Source organism: Eptesicus fuscus, chromosome 10, assembly GCF_027574615.1.
Source record: "Eptesicus fuscus isolate TK198812 chromosome 10, DD_ASM_mEF_20220401, whole genome shotgun sequence".
NCBI classification, from domain to species: Eukaryota; Metazoa; Chordata; class Mammalia; order Chiroptera; family Vespertilionidae; genus Eptesicus; species Eptesicus fuscus.
The window spans coordinates 50,647,080-50,669,352 of NC_072482.1; the positions used below are offsets into that span (position 1 = coordinate 50,647,080).

The window sequence follows — 22,273 nt, forward strand, 5'->3', positions numbered from 1 at the left end:
ACAGTCACTCACCTGTAGGAGGATTAGGGGAGAATCTGTTTTCTTGCCTTTTCTAGCTTCTAAAGCTGCATTCTTTCAGTTGAAGCCCCTTCCCCAATCTTCACAGCCAGCAGCACAGTATTTTGCTTCAGTGGTCACCTTGCCTTCTAATCTGTCAAATCTCCCTCTGTCTGTCTCTTATAAATAAAAATAATAGTTAGGGCCCATCCAGAGAATCCCTATCTCAAAACCCTTAATCACATCTGCAAAGTCCCTTTTGCCATATCAAGTAGCATTTACAGGTTGAGAGGATTAGGACTTAGATATTTTGGGGGGGCCATTATTCACCCTACTACAAACAGTACTGTGGCATATGTCAGTAGGTGCTGGAGGAAGGAGACTCAGAGACTCAGATATTTCTGTATCTGCGCTCATAGAGCTTGGCATTATGGAGAATAGAAGAAATGTATAAAGCATAGACCTGCTTTTTAATTGGATTCTCTAGCAAAGGAATGCATTAGCAGAGAATAAATGCATTTTTTCCTATTTTTATTCTAACAAGAAAATTGCCAGCTACCTCTTAGAATAAGCAGGCACAGAAAATCACCTTTCAGCAGATACTGTTGAGAAAAATTAACTTTTTCTTTCTTATATAAAGACAGGATGAGTGGGCTCATCTATCTTAGGAAAAAAACAAGCCTTTTTTTTTTTTTCTTTATGTCAACAGAGGGTGTTGTTACAGCAGAGGAATCTTGTTTGGTTAAGGAATCTTAAGGAATCTAAGGTATCCTGCAAAGGAGGAAACTCAAACCCTAAATGCCTTAGGAAATGACCTAGTAAAATCTGGACTTTAAAAGTGGTGTAACATTTAGGGCTTGGCTGGTTAAGGTGTGAAACTAATGCCTGATTACAACACATGAAACTTCCTTCCTTCCTTCCAAACACTGAGAGGCTCCCTATCACCCTGTCTTCCCTCCCTGGAAGTGCTGCATCTCCCCGCTTGCCCAGCTTTCAACTACAGGCATGCATCCATCTCAGCTGCCACCATCCTTCGGATGCCTTATGGCATGTGACCTGACTGGGAATCAAACCCACAACCCTTTGGTATATGGGATGACACTCCAACCAACTGAGCCACACCAGCCAGGGTGAATGATACGCTTTTTATTGAAACTACACTGGTCCTTGTACCTATCAACATCAAATACAGTTAACCAAAAGAATATCTACCACTTCTAATGCGAGGACCAGGAGTACACTTAGGTGTGTCTGCCCCCAAAATGGTATTAAAGAATTTGATGGCTTATAACTGGCACTGGGAGAAGACTTTCACTGAATGATTGTTTTATTCCTCTGAACACCTAAAAACCTATATTCACCACCACTTATATTGGACACTGGAAGACTGATGTGTGGTAATATTGTCAGATGCTGTCAATTTTATGGCAAAGCTTTTGTACCCTTTTTATTACCTTTCCATAAGCAGGTACATCCCATAGGAGAACTAAGCTGCAATGTGATAAGCTATATATTCCAAGATCTTGGATTGGGCCCAAGTATCTTGGTAAAGTCTGTCTCCTCTTTCTCTACTCTATTCTCTGCTGAGGTAAATCTTATTCATTTCCTGCCCAATATCCATTCTTTGCTTCTTTCTTAGTAACAGAACTCTGACTTAATTGGGGGTAGGAGTTGTTGAGCACAGGTGAAAGGCCACACTTCTAAGAGTCCTTTGCAGCTGCATATGGCTGAATGACTCAATTACAGTCAATCATGTGAAAGCATAAATGGTTGGATTGTACTTCCCAGAAAACTCATTATTTTAATAAGTAGCCAGAAGAGCCATCCTTGCCCTTTTCAACAGTTCCTGCTACCACTTCCTTCTACTTGCTGACTAGGATTCAGACAAGATGTCTAGAGCACAGCAGCCATCCTTAACTATAAGGTAGATATGAGGATGAAAACCAGCATATTGATAGAGGATAGAAGCCAACAATTAGGACTGTGGAGCAAAAAAATAAGTAAAACGAAATAAAATAAAATAAAATAAAAAGAGGAGTCTGTGGAGTTACAACTGTGGCGTTACCTTATGATCCCTGGACTCCTTTATACAAGGAAATAGCAAAGCAAAGCTGAGTCTTATTTACAAAACTGTTGAGTATTCTGTTTTATGTAATTAAAGCTAATCCTAACTGGCATAATTTCTCGAATACTATATATTTTGTATGTGTCTGAGGCTCATTAAAATGGAGACAAAGAAAGGAATGGTGGTAGGTATAAAAGTTTGCACAGGACTGGGAAATAAGAGGATCTTTATTGCTAATGCCAAAAGAGAAGATGGTTCTGTTGTTCTAGTAGCAAGACAAGATTAACTCCAACGATCTTATGAGGTGGAAACTATTATAATAATCAATGGTAATTAGGAAAAACTAAAGGCTACTATTAGGTTAATGCATGAGAATAGAATTTGATAAGAGAGAAGTATTTAAACTTTTTTGAAAAATGTTTTATTATTTTTTACTAATTAAATTTACTGGGGTGACATTGGTAAAGAGCATTATATTGGTTTCAAGTGTACATTGTTATGATACATGATCTGCATATCGCATTATGTACCACCACCCATATGTAAACTTTTAAAATACATAATTATGTATAAGTTAATTTTCAAAAGCAAAGAAGCCAATTAAAAATTAGTTAAGAATTGACAACAGGCATTTCACAGAAGCACAAATAGTCACTAAGCATACACAAAGATGCACAACCCAGATAGCAAGGGGGAAAATGCAAATTAAAAGAGACTATTTCCGGGCAAAAGTTTTGAATCTAACCACAGCAGGTGTCATGGATAATGATGTGCCAGCTTAGCCCATGTGAAATGGATTTAAGTATATGTGAATCTCAAAACCTCAGTGTGTAGTGAAAAAAGAAGAGTATGATTCATTATATAAAATATACCACCAGGATAACTATATTTTTATGGAATCATACATATATAACTTGTTTAAAGTAAGGGGATGATTAATACAAAATTCAGCATAATGGTATTTGATAATGATAGCTGGCTATTCTTTTTATTATTCTTTAAAATGTGCAAATATGGGATAATTTATATATGTATACTTCACAATTAATATGTGTTTAAAAAATTCAGTGAGATTTTAAGGAGTGCAAATTGAGTACATCAGTAAGTTCTAAACTGTGCGGCAGGATTTCCTTGTTACCATGTAACCAAACAAAATAGATAATTCTCTTGGCTTCTGAGGCTGATGTAAGATGGTACCTTCAGCTGTAACCACTATTTCAAAAGTTCTTTTTTTCTTCACACCCTCCTCACTGTTCTCAATTACCTCTATAAGTATTGTAATACAAAGGTGATGTTCTATAATACTTTGCAAATTAAAAATGTCACCTTCATCTGTCTGCTTTGGCCTTCCAAGTAAAGTTCCATTAAACACAACGCGGTTCCTTAATTTAAAAAGGTTGAAAATAACCAGTGTACTGGAGTTAAACGCACAAACAAATTAGCAGCTCCTGTTAGGTTATCAAAATCAGCTGACAGTTACTGGTGAGAGCATCCCAGTGGAACCTTAGAGGACCAGTTTCTAAGAGGGGGGCGAGTCATCTACCCACGGAGAAAGAGGACGGGAATCCACCCTGACTGTATTTCGACCTTTTCTCCACTATTAATTAGCTCAGGACACACTAAAAACCTCTCCGCTCTCATCCACTTCCATCCACTTCCATCCACTTCCCTCCCCATCCGCATTGCCAGAGGGGCCTTTGCCAGGGGAACCAGAGCCCCGCCCCCGCAGTAAGCCCCGCCCCCTCAGCAAGCCCCGCCCCTCAGCAAGCCCCGCCCCCGGCTCCCGGAACGCTCCGCGCGCGCCCGTTCGGAGGAGGGGCAGGTTGGCCGAGCCGCCGCAGGCCGCAGGCGCCCTCCCGCTGCCCTCCCAACCTCGGCAGCTCGGCCGGCGGAATCGCTGCCAGTGGCCGGATTCCCAGACCACGGTGAGTAACCTGGGGGAGTCGGGGCCCCGCACTCGCGGGTGCGGCGGGCACGGGGGGGTCCAGTGCCTGCGCCTGCGCGCTGGTTCGCCAGCCAATCTGCTCGCCGCTCCCGTGCACCCTGGGGCCGGCGGCGGGAGGTGGGAGCGGCGAGCCTCGGACCCCGGGCCGCTGCGCTCTGTCCCTCGGACCCCTTATTTCCGCCTGGGTTGGTTTTATTGCCTTCTACCTGGCTTTCCCCCCCGCCCCGTCGGTGTCCTCCCCGCCACTTGGGCATGGAGCCTCCACTTGCCTCGGTTTTCCCTCCCTGTCCCGAGCAAATTGGGAACTGGGGAGCGAGGACCCCACCTTGTCCCTCTGTCCCCGCGGCGGCCGGGCCGGGAGCGAGGGGCGGGGGCAGCGAGGCCGGCCCGGGGCGGGGGCAGCGGCCGTGCGGTCCCTTCTCCCCTGCTTTTAGGCGTGGGGAGCCGAGAGCGAGGATGGCGGGGCCCCACAGAGACGTTTTTTCCGTTCACCTGCTAACATGTTGGGCACTGTCATCGTAGACTTATATTCTGCGAAGTCTCAGGGTGCAACTCTGGTGGATGGGTGTCTTTTTTTTTTTCATTTTCCAAAGGAGGAAATTGAAATTCAGGCAGTTGTGATAGTTTGTTTTGGTTTTATTATTGCAAGACTCTACAGATAGCTGTTAAGGGGAAATGTAGAAGTGATTAAAAAAAAAAAAAAAAAGCAAGGGAGAATACCGTTATATGAACTTAAAAAAAAAAAAGACAAAAGGGACTGAAATGGGTTATTTAAACAATAGTTGAAAATATTAATACAAAATGAAATTTAGAGATTGGCAAGGATATGTCACATTGCAAATCATGCTCATGATGTTACTCTATTCATGTTAAGCTATATGTAAGCCCCTTGAGTGCAGTGAATATTGGGATTTTTCAGGCTCCACGCCTCAAACATTGGTCACGTGATGAATAGTAAGCGTATGATCAGAAAAGAAGCTGTTTTGAGATGAAATTTGGGCTACAATTTTTGAGTAGGTAACAGTTAATCACTGTTTAATGAAAATATGGTCACAGGTCAGCAGTGTTATATTCTGTAAACTTGGTGTGTCTAATACGTTGTAGGAAGGTGGGATGGCGTGAGGGCAAAAGCTTGAGTTCTGGAGCTAGACTGGCCCCGCGGCCTTGCTAGTTGTTTAACCTCAGGCAAGTAGAAAGTTATCAAGGGCTCTGTGCTGTAGTTACATCAGGTGTAAAATAGCGTGAAAAGGGATTTCTACTTCCTAGATTGTTGTGAAGATTAAAACAGAAGGATGAGATTACGCTTAACTGAATTTTTGTTAGCCAGAGGGTACAAGTGTTTACTTAAAACCGACCTGCAGACCTGGGCAGGAAGCCTTGGTTCTGAAACTGATTTTGAAAGTTCCAGCTATGTCCTACAGTACTAGTGTATTTCTAGTGGCTTCATAGAAAATAAAATTAGAAGAAAACAATACTAAAAAAAGAAAAGCACCAGAAGTCTGTATAAAAGAGAATTAAAAGGTGAAATTTTTTTGGCTTTTCTGAATAACAAGATAACAGTAAATACTTTTTTAAATAATAGTTAAATCATACGGCTTCTGGATCCCTTGGTCCTCACTAAACCTCCAAGTCAAAAACAAGCACTTCAAAGATTAAAAACGCAACACACCAATGTAGAAACCATAAAGTTTAGAAAGAACCTATGATGTAATGTGAACTGTCCTTTGCAGATAACAGATTTTCAATAGCCAATACCTGGAGTCGGTTCCTGCTTTGAGAACCTATACATCTATAATTAACTTGCAGGTTTTTGTTTTTTTTTCTCTCAAGTGACTTCTGAAACTTCTTTTGTGGAACTCAAATAAGTAGTTCCTCTATACCTTTCCTGTGAGATCATTACACCTGCTAGGCATTTCAGTGGTCATTGTGGTTTTGCTATGTTGGACATAATTTTTATTAAAATTGATTTTTTAAATTTTTGGATCTGTCTGTATACCTATGATTCTTCCTGTATAATCAGTTCACTGTAGACTATAAACATGTTAAGTATATGTATATGTATAGTCATTAGAATCTGTCTATACACATATTGTCCAAATACGTACCAGTATCAGAACAAAAAGGCCAGAAATTAAATTGTTTAAGATGGACACTTAACAGTCACTGACTATGTATAAGATATATTGGGCTCTACTAGACTGTAGAAGTAAGGTTCTATTATATTCCCTATGTAGTAGGGAATATAATACATGTAAATAAATTTTAAAAAATGTATTGCATAATGTTATTTATTTACATGTATTATATTCCCTATAGGTAATATAATACATGTAAATAAATAACATGATGCAATACATTTTTTAAAATGCCAATTTAAAAAGCAGGTAACGCTGTAATAATAGAATATGTGAGAAAGTGAGTGCTTTTCTCTCTGGAACCATTAGAGGTATCAAGAAGAAGAGGCAACATTCCAGCTTTGTCTTGAAGGATAAGTAGTATTTTAAAAGTTAGCCATATAGACAATAGGCATTTAAAGAGAATAAATCATGTTTTAGTTTTCAATTTTTTGCCTGACACCCAGCTTTGATAGTAGTCATTGTCATCATAAATGCTTGTTCATGTTTATTCAGTGTAACGTAAGCCAGAAAGATTCTAAGAATTTTATAATGTTAACTTATTTTATCCTCACAAAAATCCTGAGTGAGGTGATAACTCGTATAGATGAAAAAAAAGAAAAAAAAAAAAAGGCAGGGAAAGGTCAGTTCACTTGTAGAGGTGAAATAGCTAAAAAGGATACAACTGGAATTTGAACCTGGGCATCTGAACTGTAGAGCCCATACTTTTAATCACAATGACCTGCTGCCTTGCTTATGGTTGAGATGACATTTACTGTTATTTGAGATATGATGGTTGGGATAGAACCAGTGGGTCATCTATAATGATGTGATAAATTTTCTTAAGGGAATGTAAAAAAAAAAAAGAGAGGGTCCAGTTTAAGAAATTACATTGACAGGCAAGAGGGGAAAAAAGGCATCAATTTTCGTAAATGGAATTTTTTGTTGTTTTATGTTCATATGTAGATCTGAGAAGTTTATATATTACAAATATTTAAAAAATCAGAACTAGCCCTAACCGGTTTGGCCCAGTGGATAGAGAGTCAGCCTGCGGACTGAAGGGTCCCAGGTTCGATTCCGGTCAAAGGCATGTACCTTGGTTGCGGGCACATCCCCAGTAGGGATGTGCAGGAGGCAGCTGATTGATGTTTCTCTCTCATCGATGTTTCTAACTCTCTATCCTTCTCCCTTCCTCTCTGTAAAAAATCAATAAAATATATTTATAAAAATCAGAACTATGTTGCCTATATTTCTTTTCTTTTTATTTATTTTTAAATACAATCAATATTTATCAATTGATTAAGACATTACTCTTTTATACTTTCTTTTACATACATTATCTTGCATGGTTCACAGAACAACTTTGTCAGAAAGCAAAACAGGCAATATACTCTTTTGCAAGAAGAGATTAAGTTACTTACTCAGGGTCACACAACTAAATCAACATGACTGATTCTTCCATTCCAAGATCAATATTCTTTCCATTATATATCCTGACTCTCATGCATTTCACCACTGAGCTAGTCAATGTCTCAAAAGTCAATGTCTTGCTGATTTCTAAATTCAGTAGTTATTTCTCCATCCTCTGTGACTCATCAATATTCATTACCATTGATTATTTTCTTATAAAATATCTACCCCAAACTTTTCTTATAAGGATTGCTTTCATTTTAGAAGACAGAGTAAGAAAACATAACTATATTTTCTCACCCAGAAGTAATCATTATACATATTTATTTTCTCCCTCTGTGTGTATCTTTAATATAACTGAGATAATGTTATATTCATAATTTTTTCTACTTCATGGAAATTTAAGGACAACAAATCACAGGTAACCAAAAATAGTTATATCATTCCTTTATTCTTATCTACAGGGCTGCCACATTCCATAGGTAGGAATTTCACTCCCTGGAGTCCCTCAGTGCAGAGCTTGAAAGAGTACATGAGTTGGCCCTTCCCAGAAATAAGCAGGAGTTAGGTTAACAGCGTATGCCCTCCAGTTTTCTTTCTTTATTTTTCCTTTTTAATTTTCAAACATGTTTAGACTTAAAAGTTTCAAAAATAATACAAAGAATTAAACAGTTCTCCTTTGTTTTTTTCTGAAGCTTCATCAAATGGTAATATTTTACCACATTTGCTTTATCATTGTACACGTACACACTTACATAGTACATTGTATACAATTACATATATGTAATTGTATGCATGTGTGCACATGTGTGTGCAGATATAAATATACATAGACCTGTGTGTGTCTAACATTTTGATGTTTCCTCATACTTAGATCCAGATTAAATTTTGAAAGATACCACAGCAGTGATTCTGTGTCCTAAAGACATTCTCTCAGGAGATTCATGATATCTCCTTCCAAAATTAACTGAAGAACTTAATTTTTATCACTTGTCTAATAACGTGGTTCTGTACTATTACTATTTTCCCTTTGTAGTTAATTAGATATCTTTGGGGGAGATGTCCTGTTTCTCATCAAACTTTTTCTCATTTAATATCCATTGATAACTCTTGCCTCATAATTATTGTTATGATAGTTGCCAAATGATGATAATCTAATTCCATCTAAATTTATTAGTTGACTTTCTAATATGAGTCTACTTTATTCCACTTATTTTTGCATTTAAAAAAAATATAGATTCAGTAGTTCTCACTTTATTTTAATGCCTTAGTTTATTCTTATTCCATATTTTCATGCTGAAATTGTCCCAGATTTCACCAGTGGTTGCCCTGTCAGGCTGGATATAATTCCTACATTTTTGTGTGCACTTCCCTACTTTCTAGGCTTACCTTATAAATTTCCACCCACAGTCTTAGAATCAACATTTCTCCAAAGAACCTGGTTCTTTTAAGTAGAGAAGGGTACTTAAAAACCAAAATCTTGGCATCAGATGTGTTAATTGCTGCTGATGATGCTTTGGTTCTAGACTCAGTGGTCAGAGCTAGGAAATGTGAATATATTTACATGTACACACACACACACACACACACACACACACACCCCTACACCTATCTATTGATGGTAAAAGCCCCACATCCATACTGAAACTGCCAATTACAATCTAACAACACAATTTTTATTCTAGTCTCCTACTTTTTTATAACTCACTTTTTTTTTTTTTTGTCAGTGAAAATTCTGGGCCCCATTTTCCAGAATATATTGCTTATTTGCTTACTTCTAGAATACACATTAAGTACTTCAAGATTTGCTAACCGATACCATTACAAAAAAAACACAACTTACTAACTGGAGTTCAACATTTAATATAGATATGTTTGTTTTAAGTGTGCTAAATATAAAATGGCTCAACAAATAAGACTGTGCAAAGTTATAATCAGAGAAGAGTCTTTCATTCCCCAACCCTTCTATTTCATTTTCATCTCCTACATATTTTCCACCTTGTTCCTCCTCACCCCTTTTAAATAATCAACCTAATTAAAGTCTTGTTTAGTCTTTGTGTTTCTTTTGCTCATGAGAAAATGTATGCTTTCTATTTGCATTTGGCTTTTTTCACTTAGCAGTATATCCAAAAAAAATCACTTTATGGGATTTCAAGAATCTCTTCCTCATTTTTTTCCCCGCTGAATATGCCAACCACTACAATTACAAACAAAACTGTATGTGAACTTATGTACTATTGTTTGTGTATTTTCAAGCTAAATTCTATGAAGTAGGATTGATGACTCAAAAGGTAAATGGATGTGTAATTTTGTTAGGTATTGCCAAATTCCCAAAAAGGTTGCACCAATTTGCCTTCACTGGCAATATATGGGAGTGCTTGTTTTTTCACTCTTGCAAGAGGATGTATTTTTATGCTTTCCCCCCCCCCCATTGTCTTATGTAAGAAATGATACCTTTGTAGTTTTAATTTTCATTTTTCTAATTTTGGGTAAGGTGGGTCTTGCAAATATATATTCACTCAGTTTGCCAGTTGTCCTTTTACTTTCTTTATAGTGTTTTCTGATTGTTAGGATGTCCCCCATACATTTTTTTGATAGCTCAATTGAAGTTTCTTTCTTTTCAGATTTAACCCATTGGAATTAAAAATTACTCAAAGTGTGTATATATTTTGGGACACTGTATATATTTTTAAAGATTTTATGTAGTTACTATCCTTTATTACTTCTGAATTTTGAGTCATAAGTTATAAAGCCTATCACTATACTCAGGTTATAAGCAAATTCAGGTGGGATTATTTATTTAATCATTTGAATGATTCTGAGCCTTACAAGTTGCATTATTCTTTGGGAGGTTTGGGTCCAAAAGAGGGGGGGTGGGATTTAAAACCCCTGTTTCAAAAGTAGCAGCAGAGAAGCAGAGATCATAAGTAGAATGTGGCAGCTGAGAAAATGAACTGAGTTTTTAGCAGTTGTAGGACTCTGTGGGGACCAAAATTGGAATTGAGAGTCCTTTCCAATCCATGAAAGACTCATGCTTTGATTTTAGAACCTATGGTTGTTGTTGAGTAAGGATGAATCAGAAATAAAACAAATATTGATAGGGACTTAAGCCCAATTTTGAAGATTCCAGTTTGTGATTAGATTAAGATAATTCTCTACTCCAGCAGACTAAGAAGCAAAAAATAAGCTTTCTCAAAGGAAAATAATATTAGGGCCTCACGTTGTCTCTAAAATTTTTATATACAGTATGCAGCATTCAATAAAAATAAACCTAGTTTACAAAAAAAAGATAGTGAATGACCAGATATTAAGAAACAAACAAACAAACAAAACATTAAACAGGCAATAGAAATAGAATCTTTAAGATCCAGATTCAGGTTATTAGAGTTGCACTTTATATAAATGCAATTACAATATTCAAGGAAGTAAGAGAGAAGATAGATAATTATAATAGAGACTGATCTTTGGAAAAAGTGGAATGTAAATTCTAAGACTAAAATGTCTTTAAAGAATCTAGAAAGAAAAAAAAAACAATAGTTGAGTTTTCAACAGAAACAGTGAAAGGCAGAAGATAGTAGGGAATGCTGAATGAAAATAATTGCCAATATAGAAATCTAAATATACATGTTAAAGAGAAGGAAAAATAAAGGTATTTTCAAATGAACTAATATGGAAAGAACTTACCAGCAGCAGGCTACAATAAAGGCCCTAGTAAAGGAATAATTTCTTCACTCTAAGGAAATTATTTTTAATAGAAGTATGGAGATGCAGGAAGATGTGAAGATCAAAGCAAAGGGTAAATATAATGAACATTGACTATACAAAACAATATAATAGCTGATTGGGTTTATGATATACTAGGGGCCCAGTGCATGAATTCGTGCACCTTGAAAGGAACTGTGGACTGCGATGCTGCTGTGGGCACAGCCTCTGTGCCCTCGCCTGGCTCCTCCCGCCACAGCCCCCGGTGCCATGTCTGCCAGCAGCCCTGCTCCCGCTGTCACTGCTCCCACATGCTGATGGTGTGGCCCTGTTCGCACCTGCTGACTGCATGGAGCAATTGAGGCTGCTGACTGTGTGGAGTGATTGGGGCCTGCACTAGCAGCAGGTGCAAGCAGGGCCGTCGCCAGCAGCAGGTGCAGAGGCGGTTGCCGGCCCTGATCGACCCTCAGGAGCAGGGGCAGGTGGAGAAGCCCTGAGGGGTGATCAGGGCCAGCAGCTGCTGCTCACACCCACTGACGAGCGTCAGGCAATCGGGGCTGGTGCAAACAGCGGCTCTGGCGCCGGCAGCAGGTGCAAGCAGGGCTGGTGCCGGTAGCAGGTGTGAGCGCCGGTGGGACAGTGGTGCTTGGGAGCAGAGAATTTTCAGTAACCACCAGAAGCTCACCCTAATGACAGCGACCAGTGCCCTGCCTTGGTCTGGTGTCCCCACTCACCTGCTCCACCATCCTGCCGTGGCTGACGCCCACCATGTTCTGCGCTCTGCCGCCTGCTGCCCATGCCCACCATGTTTCGCACACACCCACTGGTGGTCAGTACACATCACAGCGACCGGTTGTTTGGTTGTTCAGTTGTTCCACCGTTTGGTCTATTTGCATATTAACCTTTTATTACATAGGATTATATAGGATGTAAAAAAATAAAATACACTTAAATAGAAGCAAAAAGTTGGGGCAAGCATAAAGACAATATATATTTTTTTCTGTGGCTAATTTTAATATTTTTCTCCCCATCTTTGGTTTTCAGCTGTTTTTCTATGATATGTATACAAAACCATATATAGTATGGTCTTACTAATATTTATTCTGTTTTAGGTTCAAATTGCATCTTCAGTCTGTGAGTTGATATGTTTTCTTAGCTTTGGAAAATTATCAATTATATCTCCAAATATTGCTTTGACTCCATTATTACTCTCTTATCTCCCATTTTGGAATATGTTATTCACATGTTAGAATTTTATGTCCCATGTATTTCTTTAATTTTTTTAAACTTACCTCCTTTTGTCTCTTCAGTCTGAATAGTTACTTCTAAACTGTCTTTCCTTTTCCTCATTCTCTAAATGTATATATTTTAGGAAAGATTGACAGTCCAATTTGAGAATAGTGCTGCAATGTGGAGTTTGAAGTCATATTTGAAGGGGCTATAGCATCTTGGTTTCAAGAACTTTTAAAAACTTAAGTTGCTGATATTTGTTCAGCATAAAACTCCGTATTAAAGAGTAAGGTCTGGAAATAATTTTTAAATTGATTAAGTGGGAACAAAATAGAAGTGAAGGAAATAAAAACTTCCAGGTAATTATGGGAATGGAAAAAAACCTAACTGATCTCAGAAAAATTTTAGGCCATATCAAGACTTCACATAAGTAGCAGAAAAATGATCTCTGTAGAGTTGTGAGGCTGGAAAACTATTACAATTCAACATTTATTTCCAAAAATTAAGGGGAAATTCATGTTATATACTCACATATGTTCTCAATAGGTTCTGTGACTGTAAGCAAAACAATTTATAACAAAACCAATTTTACCATAATCTAATTGCTTATAAACCAAACTTAAGTTCCTACATCTCGTCAACATTGTAACAAAAGAGCATTTAACAAAATGAAGTTATTTGAGGACCTTGCTGCCTTTACCAACAGAAAATGATTACAGTCAAATCCCATAAAAAGTAATTATAGGCAAAAAGTTATCATACTTGTAAACTCGGAAAGCATGCTGGAGATGTGCTCACAAAACATCTGACAACTGTACCCTAATATTTAAGTTAAAGCAAACAAAATAATTAGTGAGGTATGAATGAATAAGTAAATGACAAATATGAAAACTCAGAAATTAGGTAATATTAATCAGAAAATATTTAGAATAAAAGCTTCATAAATGATTTGATAAATGAAGACTAAAAGACAAGCACAACAGATAAATCCTTATGAGAAATACAGGGTAAAGAGAAACTTAAAAATCAAAATAAAATGAAGAGGTGAAAAAGCAAGTGCATTTGTAAAAATTCAGCAAAAATTCAAAGGAAGTAGTAGGACTTCCCGTAGAAGAAAGGCAAAGCAATGTAACAGAACAAATTTAAATAGAAAATAATTTGATGACAGTAAAAAAGTGGATGTCACCCAGCTGTCTTTGCTCAGTAGTTGAGCATCAATCTATGAACCAGGAGGTCCCAGTTCCATTCCCTGTGAGGGCACATGCCCTGGTTTTGGGCTCAATATCCAGTGTGGGGCATGCAGGAGGCAGCTGACCAATGATTCTCTTTCATCATTGATGCTTCTAGCTCTCTCTCCCTTTCCCCTCCTCTCTGAAACCAATAAAAATATATTGGGGGGATGGGGAGGGAGTGGATGTCAATAGGTTAGCTCATTTCTCAATGGGAAGATAAGTTTCTGTATTGTTTCTGTTTTTGCTATGAATTTTAAGGCATGGCTATTTGAAGAATGAAAGAAATTGGTGAGGTAATAGGTTTGATGAAAAATGAGAAGGAATGAAATAATTCTTTTTAGAAAAGTGAACATACTAGGGAATAGTAATAGGATTGTTAAGCAGTTGAGTGTTGATTTTATTTTTTTTAATTTATTGATTAAGGTATCACATATTTGTCATCAACCCCCCCCATTCCCTTCCCAAACCCCCCCACACACATGCCCCCCTCCCCCTGTTGTCCGTGATCACTGGTTAGGCTCCTATGCAAGCACACAAGTCCTTTGGTTGGTCTATCTCCCTTGTCCCCACCCTCCCCTACTTTCCCTCTGAGGTCTGACAGTCTGATCAATGCTGTTCTTGTTCTTCAGTCTATGTTGTTCATCTTTTCCCCTAGATGAGTGAGCCCATGTGATACTAGGAATACACTTATAGGAACCGAAAATGAGACAAGCAATAATAGTTATGCTGAGAGGCAAATGAGTCAGTCTATAGTGATTTTCTTTCTGGGCCAACAGTTCTTTTGAGTCCCGGTTTCTATGTCCAACAGTTGTTTATGTGTTCATAACAGCAATGATATTTCAGTTCTGGATGGTGGACAAATGGTGGTAATGCAGGTCCGACCCTCTCAGGTTTGGTCCTGGGCAATCTGCAGTGACGCACATCTGCTGACTGCTAGTATGGCAAGGCATTGTCAGCGTCTTCCATCTCTGGACTGTTTCTCTTCTGACTTCATGGCTGGAGCACTCCTGTCAATTCCTCTCTGTTGCAGGAATCCACATGTCTCGGAGTTGTTTTCTGAAAATATACAAACATATTCTCAACCAAAAGTTAATAAAGGAATCTTTTCTATAAAAAAAAAAATTATTTATATAAAAAATGTTCCGTCATTTCGAGGTATGTACATACATGCTTTATGTTTTTTATTATTTATTTACCACAAGTAAAGGTCAGGAATTGTTATCTCTCCTTTAATTTTTTTTTTTTTATTGTTTCACTTCATTACTGCCGTGTATGTGCTCCATGTGAGTGACATAGGTGCTTATGTAAGTGGGTTCTGACTTACGGCGAAAATCAAGTTACGTCACACCATAGGAATGGATCTCCAATGTAACCCGAGGACCTACTGTATACTAGAGGCCCAGTGCACGAATTCATGCACCATTGGGGTCCCTCGGCCTGGCCTGCAGGATTGGGCCCAAACTGGCTCTCCGACATCCCCCGAGGGGTCCCAGATTGGAGGAGGGCACAGGCCAGGGTGAGGGACCCCACTGGTGCACAATTCAGGGCTGGAGAGGGATGCGGGAGGTTGGCCAGGGCGGGTCCGCGGGAGGGTTTCAGGGTACGTCCGTTCTGTCTAGCTTAGTCCCGATCAGCCAGACCCCAGCAGCAAGCTAACCTGCTGGTTGGAGCATCTGTCCCCTGGTGGTCAGTGCACATCATAGGGACTGGTCGGCCAGTTGACTGCCCCCCTGGTGGTCAGTGCAAGTCATAGCAAGTGGTTGAGCGGCCTTAGCATACATTAGCATATTACCCTTTGATTGGTTGAGCAGACAACTGAAAGACCGGACACTTAGCATATTAGGCTTTTATTATATAGGATATGTATGAATATGCATGTACATATATATATATACATATATATATATACACACACACACACACACACACACACACATAAAAGAATTATCTTATTAATCAACCTAGCATACTTCAATTTTATATAATACAGTTGCTCAATTGAAAATGAGTTCTGCATCTTTTTGTTTTCTAGAGGTTTTTTTGTTTCTGTTTTTGTGTTTTGATATTTCAACCAAATAAAGTAATTTTTTGTTTGTTCCTGGGAGAACAAAAAGAATTCAACTCTTTCTCATTTTAAAGTCAACTATGTCAACTTTTATAATGCTTGTTTTAGCTTAAATCTTATGTTATTGATTGATTACATAACATACTTTAATGAGTTCAGCCTGTTGGTGTGGTCACAGTTTATTCATGTAATAACAGTATTAAAATATAACTTTATGGGTGGGGTCCCTAAATTAGATTATTAGGATCAACAAAAGGTGTTGCTTTTATAATCTTAAAGTTTAGGAAGGAGAATGACATTAGAGCATTTTCATCCAACTAGTGGATTAATATAATTCCAAAACAAAATCCCCAGACCCATCTACCTACTTCTTTGCTAAAAGTCCATTTTCATGGCTTTTTATAAGAGTGAAGGAACTAATGTGATGGAATGTATGGATGGGGAAGTGGCAAAGAAGGTTTAGTAATCAATATTGTTTCCCAGAAGTTTTGTATATTTCATATACATTGAATTATATATATAACTACACATATTTGATATGTAAGGTATCCATATATCTCTATATAAGATGAATATGCACATTATATATTTGTGTATATATATGTTCCTATGTATGATTTATATATGGTATATGGATGTACCATAGCTACTTAAATAAAAATTTGAAACCAGGAAAATAAAATTAATATTGGTTAGGTATGCTTATGTTTGGGAAAAACTATTTTAAAAAAGGGTGAGGGGATATTAAACACAAAACTCAAGTGGTTTCCCTTAAGCAAAGAGAAGGATTAGGGCTGGTGATGGGCAAAAGACACAAAAGGTGGAGATAGACTTTTAAAAGCTGGCACTTTTATTTTCTAATGTTTGTTTCAAACTAAACATATTTTTTAAAATATTAATCTTTGGGTGTGATATTGTTCACAGTTAAAGTTGACTTTGAGGAGAGTCTCTGAATTTTAGCCTTTAAAGAATTAATGCTTGCTCATCTTAGTATTTCTTACGTATATGCATAGTAGAAGCATCAGTTTATAGACAGTTTTTGTGTGTGACAAATACTTGGGTTTTAGATTAAATTTTACTTGTGTGTCTTTTCCATCATGGTTAACTTATTTTAACTTAATGCTTTAGAGTAACAACAAAGTGATAAATAGTAGAAAATCATATTTTATAAATACAATCAATATAAACGTTTCATCAAATAACTAATAAAAAATTGTGCATAAAAAGACTTAAATATTTTATCCTGTATACATATATACCTATGTACATAAACACACCCTATATGTATGTGTATATATACACACTTAATAAAACAAAGAACATACATGAAACCACTTTAGAAGTTGTAAGTTAATTTTATAACCTCTGTTCAATGTGATTTTCAAAGTGATAAAGTAATATTTTTAAAAATCAGGAATCTAAGTTGTGATCATTTAAATTTTTTATCTCATTCTATTCCATATAACAAATGTCATTTAAAATGGGTGATTACTCCCTTCTTGTTTAATAATTATTTTTTGTTGAAAAAATTAGTTTCTTGAAAATCTCACAAGTATTTCCTTTTTTAAACTATGAACCTTAACTTTATATTTAGAAAATTTTAGTCCCTGTACATAAAATGTTTTAATTATATTCAGTATTTGTAAAATCTTCCCAAATGATGAAAAATATGTTTGTTTTGTTAAGTAATATTTTCAAAATGTTTATCTGACAAAATATAATTATGGTATTTCCAAATACTGCATTTAGTCTAGCCATATATAGATTCTGTTGTAGACATAAGTATTTGACATAATTAATACCCTAATGTACTGTTAAATTTTTTTCAATGTAATGAACTTGGTGCATTTGAGTTTTCATTTTTTAATACATTGGAAAATATTAATAATACCACTTACTAATTACTGTTTTTCAATAAATTACAGCTAAACATTTATCATTTTGGAGTTTAAAGTATGTCATCATGGCAAAGTTTCGAAGAAGGACTTGCATCATTTTGTCACTTTTTATTCTATTTATTTTTTCTGTGATGATGGGTTTAAAAATGCTGAGACCAAATAAAGGTACTTTTGGAGCTCCTTTTGGACTTGATCTTCTTCCAGAAGTTCGTCGACAAATTCCTCGCTTGGGGAAAATTTTTGATTCTGAAATGAGTGACACAATCAACAGTGAAACAAATATCAAGAATTTAAAAAACGTTGAATTTACTGTGAAACCTCTCAAAGCCTCTGAACCTTACCTGGAAGACCTGCCACCTCTGAATTATTATTTACATGTATTTTATTACAGTTGGTATGGAAACCCACAATTTGATGGTAAATACATACACTGGAACCATTCAATGCTGAAGCATTGGGACCCTAGAATAAACAACAATTATCCACAAGGGAAACACAAACCTCCAGATGACATTGGCTCCAGCTTTTACCCGGAGTTGGGAACTTACAGCTCTCGGGATCCTTCTGTCATCGAAACTCACATGAAACAGATATACTCAGCTTCAATTGGTAATTATTGTATTCTATTGTGTGTGTATGAGTGTAAAATATATAGTTCTTGTAGAAAATTAAGTTACTACCTAATCTTCACATTATTAAGTATAAGTGTAGACTTATAAACTCCAATTAAACTATATATGTTCTTAAACATACAGAAAACCACTTTTTTTTTTAATCCTCACCCAAGGATATATTTTTTTAATTGATTTTTAGAGAGAGTAGAAGGGAGGGGGGAGAGAAAGAGAGAAACATCAATGTGAGACAGACATCGATTGGTTGACCAGGGCCAGGGATAGAGCCTGAAACCCCAGGTACATGTCCTTGACCAGGAATCGAACCTACAATCCTTCCGTGCATGGGGTGACACGCTAACCACTGAACAACACTAACAAGGGCAGAAACCGCCTTTTAACACTAATTTAATTTTAAAATTTTGTAGGATTTCTGGATATATTTTTACTAAATTTCTAATTTACTATTTTCAAATTTTATTACATTTTTATTTATGTAAGAGACCATGAATTCTGCCCTTTAAGTATACAGCTCAATGATGTTTTTCAAAGATGTACACCTGTTTAAATACCACCCGTCATGAAATAAAATACTGTATAGCCCAAAAAGTCTTGTCATGATTCCCTTATTGAGCCCCACCATTCCACCCCAGAAATCCATGAATGTAATTTCTATAACTGTAGAGAAGTTGTGAATGTTCTCTTACTACATAAAATAGAATTATTCAGCATTTGTGTGTGTGGTCTTTTGCTCGGTGCTATTTTGAAATTTACCTATGTTAATGATATCAGTACTTTATTATTGTTGAATAGTATTCCATTGTAATGATTATAGCCATTTGTTTCTGCATTCATCTTGATGGACATTTGGCCTATTTCTAGGGTTAGGCATATAGCATATGATTTGGTCTTTTTTCTCTGTTTTTTTAAACTAGTCTGACAATCTCTTCTCTTTTTAAAAAATATGTCTTATTGATTTCAAAGAAGAACGGAGAGGGAGAGAGAGAACCATCAGTGATGAGAGAGAATCATTGACTGGCTGCCTCTTGCATGCCCACAACTGGAGATCTGGCCTACAACCCAGGCATGTGACCTGGCCAGGAATCGAACTGTGACCTCCTGGTTCATAGGTTGATGCTCAGCCACTGAGCCACACTGGCTTGGCAATCTCTTCTTTTTTAATTTTTGTGTTTATTTCATTTACATTTAGGTACGGTTGATTTTAAAAGTTTCATTTTACTATTTCTTTATCCCATCTGTTCTGCTCCTTTCCCCCTCTCTTCCTTCTCTTATATTGAATATGTTTTTGCTGTTTGATATTCTCCTTTGGTTTATTACATATACTCCATTTTATTTATTTTACAATTGTTCCAACATTTACAATATGCATCTTTAAATAAGTAGGTGAGAAGTCACCAGTAATTTTTATTCTTGTTCCCCCTTTTCTTCAACTTTCTAATTCTCACTAATTTCTGGCACTCCAGTTATACATATTTGATAGAGACATATTGTCCCACTAGTAAATAATATGAGAAAAATATTGGGTGCCTAAAAATTCTTCAGGTCATTATATATGTTTTATAAAAACCTCCCTCTTTTGGTTCCTTTTGTCTTGTTAGTATTCCTAACACTAGGGCCATAAGAAGAAATTAGGTATTCTCACATTTTGGTAGTTGTACAAAAGGTACAAACTCACTATCAATCGTCTATGTATGTAGAGACCAAAACAATACAGAATTTTGTGAATCTACATCAACTATGTGTAAGATGGCTTGTTTTTCTTCTGTGGGATTTTTTTTTAACCATTTAAAACAAATCTAAGTTTATAGTATATACTTATAGCTCTAATTTCTATGTTCTATGACATAAATTATGACAAAATAGGATTGGTAAATTGAGATAGCATTAACTAGTGCATGTGTATGTGTCTGTATCTATTTGCAATTTACTTTCTGGGGGGAAGACCTTTCAAATGACTTTTTCCTATTTTCTACAAAGAATTTGTATTACAGTCAATTCTTTTTTATTTCAAGGTTGATGTGTTTGTGGCTATAAAAGCCATGCTTGATTGACAGAAAAAAAAAAGGATATTCATGGTAGTTTTAGTTTTCTTAATGCAAACTGAACTGTATACAATAAGGCTGTTTTTCCCTTCGATCAGATGCATGACTGTTTATATGTGAGCAATATGTAAATGGCATATTGCATATATTATAGTTTAATTATGATTAAGAAAAAGTTTCAGTTCATATTTAGTTCTAAGCCTATCCAATGTTTATGAAGACCATTCCCCCTGCAAATTACATATTACTACATAATATGTATGAACATGAGTCCTTTCAAATAAAACATTGTCAACAATACAATTTTAAATTTTTAAAATCTTCCCAGTTGTTGGCAATAATTATTTTTGACATTATAGCAGATGTTCACCTTCCTCCCCCATTAACCCCCTCCACCCTGCTCCCACCCGTCCTCAGGTCTTCCCCGCACTATTGTCTATCCGTGGGCTATGCTTATGTGCATATAAATTCATTGGTTAATCTCTTCCCGAATTATCTTAAATTTTGACAATTTCAGTATTGATGCAAATATTTCTTTGGTAGATTTTCTGCAGGAGACAATTAAAAAACAACTTCATAGTAAAAAAAAATGACATAACCCATTGGTAAATAAATAATTTATTTCCTTATTAGTTAAATATTGAATTATACTAATCATTTTTAATTGAGATATGATTGCATTTAACATTTGGTAAATTTAAGGTTTATAGCATATTGATTTGATACATTTACATTGCAGTATGCTTGCCATTGTCGCATTAGTTAACCTATCACATCACATAATTATTATTTATTCTAGTGATAGGAACAATTAAGATCTAGTCTCCTAGCAAGTTCAATGTTTATAATATTTTTGTTTATACTCACTGTATATTAGATCTCTAGGTTGTCTTATTTATATAGTAGTTGCAAGTATGTGCCTTTAACAACATATACCCTTTTCCCCACTCTCCATCTGCTAGTAACCACCATTCCACTCTGTTTTTCTTTGAGCTTTCTTTGTTGTTGTTTTTTAGATTCCACATATAAGAGATACCTTACATTATTTGTGCTTCTATGTCTGACTAATCCCAGAGCAATTGGGTATGTTGTTTTGTGTTCTTTTACCCATTATTTTTCCTCATTATATTTCATTTTGGTAATTTTTTGTGACTTGCTAGAATTACCTCTTTCCTCACTTCTGTTGAGTCTATTTATGAGTCTGTTGAAGATATTCTTCATCTCTTAATATGATTTTCATTTGCAGTATTTCTGTTTGATTCTTTTATCTCTGCTATTTTCCACCTGAATTTACCTATTGGCTATCTTTCCCTTTAGATCCTTTATCATGTAATCATAGTGATTTTATGCTTCCTGTTTAATGACTTCAGCATTTGTTTCTTGTCTGAATTTGGTTTCATTGATTGCTTTCTCTTGTCAGTGAGTTGTTTTCCTTGCTTATTTATATGCCGTTTAATTTTTATGTGCTTTGTAATGTTCCATGTCATTCTGTATAGTGATAATAGTGTTTATGTCTGGGAATGGAATTGCCTTTCTTTCGGATAAATCTTTAGTTTGAAAAAATGTTTGAGATATTTTAAAGGGGCACTATATGTAAGTTTCCTATAATGTAAGAGAAGCTTTCATAAGCTCTGTGGAGTTAAAGGTATCCAAATTTATTTACTATTTTACTGTTTTCTTGTTATTGTTTTTTTGTAATTAATTTTGGGGGAACTTACTCTGTGTGATGCATGTTTTCATATATATCTTTTTTCCTTAATCTTCACCCCAGGATATGTTCTTTTTTTAAAGTTGATTTTAGAGAGCAAGAGGAAGCGGGGGTATGGAGGGAGGGAGAGTGAGAGAGAGAGAGACTGATATGGGAGAGACCTTGATTGGCTGCCTCTCAAATGCACCTTGGCCAGGGATCGAACCTGCAGCCTGGGTACCCTGAATGGGAAT

General features: G+C 36.4%; 1 protein-coding gene across 2 annotated transcripts in view; it reads left to right on the forward strand.

Moving 5' to 3' along the window:
* Positions 1–3,866: 3,866 nt before the first annotated feature.
* Positions 3,867–22,273, forward strand: part of MANEA (mannosidase endo-alpha) — a 40,857-nt gene continuing 22,450 nt past the window's right edge. Inside the window, exons 1-2 of one of the 2 annotated variants that reach the window (XM_008150867.3) lie at positions 3,867–3,987; positions 17,686–18,267. In XM_008150867.3, the coding sequence (XP_008149089.2) occupies positions 17,724–18,267 (544 nt within the window). In that variant the 5' untranslated portion in view covers positions 3,867–3,987; positions 17,686–17,723. Of the gene's footprint in view, positions 3,988–11,287; positions 11,328–17,685; positions 18,268–22,273 lie in introns of those variants that run through there. The other variant, XM_054722204.1, reaches the window with a different exon arrangement.